The sequence below is a fragment of the Gossypium hirsutum genome, chromosome D08 (genome assembly GCF_007990345.1).
Source record: "Gossypium hirsutum isolate 1008001.06 chromosome D08, Gossypium_hirsutum_v2.1, whole genome shotgun sequence".
NCBI lineage: Eukaryota > Viridiplantae > Streptophyta > Magnoliopsida > Malvales > Malvaceae > Gossypium > Gossypium hirsutum.
Genome location: NC_053444.1, coordinates 18,906,423 through 18,909,037, shown reverse-complemented (window position 1 = coordinate 18,909,037; position 2,615 = coordinate 18,906,423). Strand labels below are relative to the sequence as shown.

Sequence of the window (2,615 nt, the reverse complement as noted above, 5' to 3'; positions counted from 1 at the left end):
ATTATGTCCAAATGTGCTTATCATGTTTGGATTTAAGTAGTGTTTGGTGAATTATATTTTAAAAGAATAATTATATATATTTACAACAATATACTCATAATGTGTTAACACATACCTTCAATATAGACCTTGTAAAAGAAATTAGGTTAATATAAAAAAGAATATTTGATTCATGAGTTTCATGTATCATCGGTGAACAATAACTTAAAACTTTATCATTGGTTAAATAAAAAATATGAAAATTTTATAAATAAATATTAATAACTTTATTTAAATATAAACCCTAAAATCTAAACTCAAACCATAAATTCGATTTAAATTCTAAATCCTAAACCATAAACTCTAAGCTAAAAACTCAAGAAAAAATATAATAATTATAGTTTATATTTTTTTAATACAAAGATTAAAACTACTCATAACTCCTCTTCAATTCTTAAATAAGAATATAAACATACTTTAACGCACTTGAACCCACATCCTTTTTCAATGACAGCAATGTTGATGCCAACCGAATTAAGACGCAATTAATAAATTATAATTTATATTTAATTATGTTTAAATAAATTTATTAATATTTATTTGTAAGTCTTTCACTATTTTTTTATTTTATGATAAAGTGGTACGCTGTTATTTAATAATACTAACATATACATTAATAGTGCCTCAAATACTATTGCGTAATATATATGGGATGAATTTGTATTTGAATCCAACATTTATACATTTTATAGCTGCTTATCAAGACAAGGCAAAGTATGCAATTCTTATGCTTAGCAAAATAGATTTTAAATTGACAAAGTCAACATGTATCTAATCCACATGTCTACCATCAGGTTTTCTGCTGCCCAAATACATCTATACGCCTAAAAGAAAGAAAGAAAATTCCTTGTTATTTCATATAATATTATAGAATGGATCAAACTTTTGACCCAACATTCTCTTAATCTTGCATAAAAATCAGATCGTCACCCCCACATGGTACTTCCTTTTGATAAGCATTTTTATTTTTCTTCCCAACTTACTCAACACCTTCCTTTTCCTTTACTCATTACATTATATATCTAAAACTCTGTCTTATCTTCTACCAACATATATATATATAGCTTCGCCACACACATTAAACCTTAAACCCAAAGTTGTTAATGGATAAGTGGTATTTGCTTAGCCGCCTAAGGAGGGCGGTGAACAAGGTAAAAGTGTTGCTGAATTTCAATATGAATCGATGGCGTATTGCTTCCATGATCGGTACTTCTCGGAGCAGCAAAAGGCTGAGCTTCACGGATAGGCCAGGGTTGAGGGCGTGTGCGGATGGCAATGATTCCGAAGATTCGGGGTATTGTTGTAATCGACTGGCTCGGACAACAAGTTATCCATCGGAGGATGATATTGACAAGAGAGCTGAGATGTTCATTGCAAATTTTCATCGACAACTTCAGATTGAAAGGCAGGTTTCATTGGAGCTCAAATACCTTCGTCTGAACAGCTTTGACAACATTTCTCCCTGATTAATGTATGCTTCTATTCCCTCATTATTTCATTTGTATTTATTTCGGAAAAAAAACAGTAAAGGATTGAACATTGAAGCTTTTATTGGCAATTAAATTCAGTGTGAATATTTTGTAATGGAAACCCGCAAGTTTTATCGGAGGTTGTCCAGTTTTGCAAATTCGATTTGAAGTTGTAATTCTTTGTTTATTTCGTCATCACAATTTTGATTCTTTTGAGAGATTCTAAGGAAAAGTATTATTCAAATCATATATATAATATTGAAGCAGATTTTAGTTAATGAGATCATTGTGATATTGTCACCACTCACCACCATTAAAACTATTAAAACAAATGAAATAATTTTTTATGTCAAGACAAATGAAATAAATAAAAAGATTTTTTTTAATTATGTTAAAACCATTGTCTAACTTCGATTCATATTATTTTTATGAAATGAGTTAATTTCAGTTTCGGTCTTCCGTAGTCTGTGATCTATGTAGTTAAACCCTTTATTTCAGTTTTTTTTCTTTAATTCAATCCCTGTTGTTAATTATTTTAATTATTTATTTTATGTGATTTATGCACTCTTATTGGTATTTTTGTAAAGTTTTGATAAAACCAAAGAAAATAAAAGCAAAATAGTTTCCGAAATTCAGAAATTAAAATCATTAAAGTAGACCTCTCCTCCCTTGCAAACCAAACGTCTATAGAAACCAGTTGAAATCTCTCTGAAAATCATCTAAAATCCTTCTGCATGTAAAACCCATTGATCAATCTCAGAGAGAAACACTTTGGTAACCTATTTGGAGTACATATAGCTTAATCTCTAAAAACCCAAAGCTTTCTGTTACCCATATTACGTGCTCTGATCGTAATACAGAAAGACAACTTATATTATTAAATGAACCTAAACATGTCATTAGTCTAATCAGAAATAAGCAAACTGATTGAAAGACTAATATGTTGTCTATCAAGTCCAATTGGGGAGATGTCTTGTCTTGAGCATCGGAGCAGATGACTCCCAAAAGATAGAGACATAAATGTGACTAACTAGGCTAACAGTACATCGGACAAGACCTAAGCAAAATAGATATTGAATTCGTTTATGCATTTATTCACTTGTGAAG

At 29.9% G+C, this 2,615-nt stretch overlaps 1 protein-coding gene across 1 annotated transcript; it reads left to right on the top strand.

Annotated features, from left to right (window-relative positions):
- Window positions 1–1,022: 1,022 nt before the first annotated feature.
- Window positions 1,023–1,693, top strand: LOC107918627 (uncharacterized). The gene has a single exon (XM_016848223.2). It carries the CDS (start codon window positions 1,143–1,145, stop codon window positions 1,503–1,505), a length of 363 nt encoding a protein of 120 aa, XP_016703712.2. The 5' UTR covers window positions 1,023–1,142; the 3' UTR covers window positions 1,506–1,693.
- The last annotated feature ends 922 nt before the right edge of the window (window positions 1,694–2,615 follow it).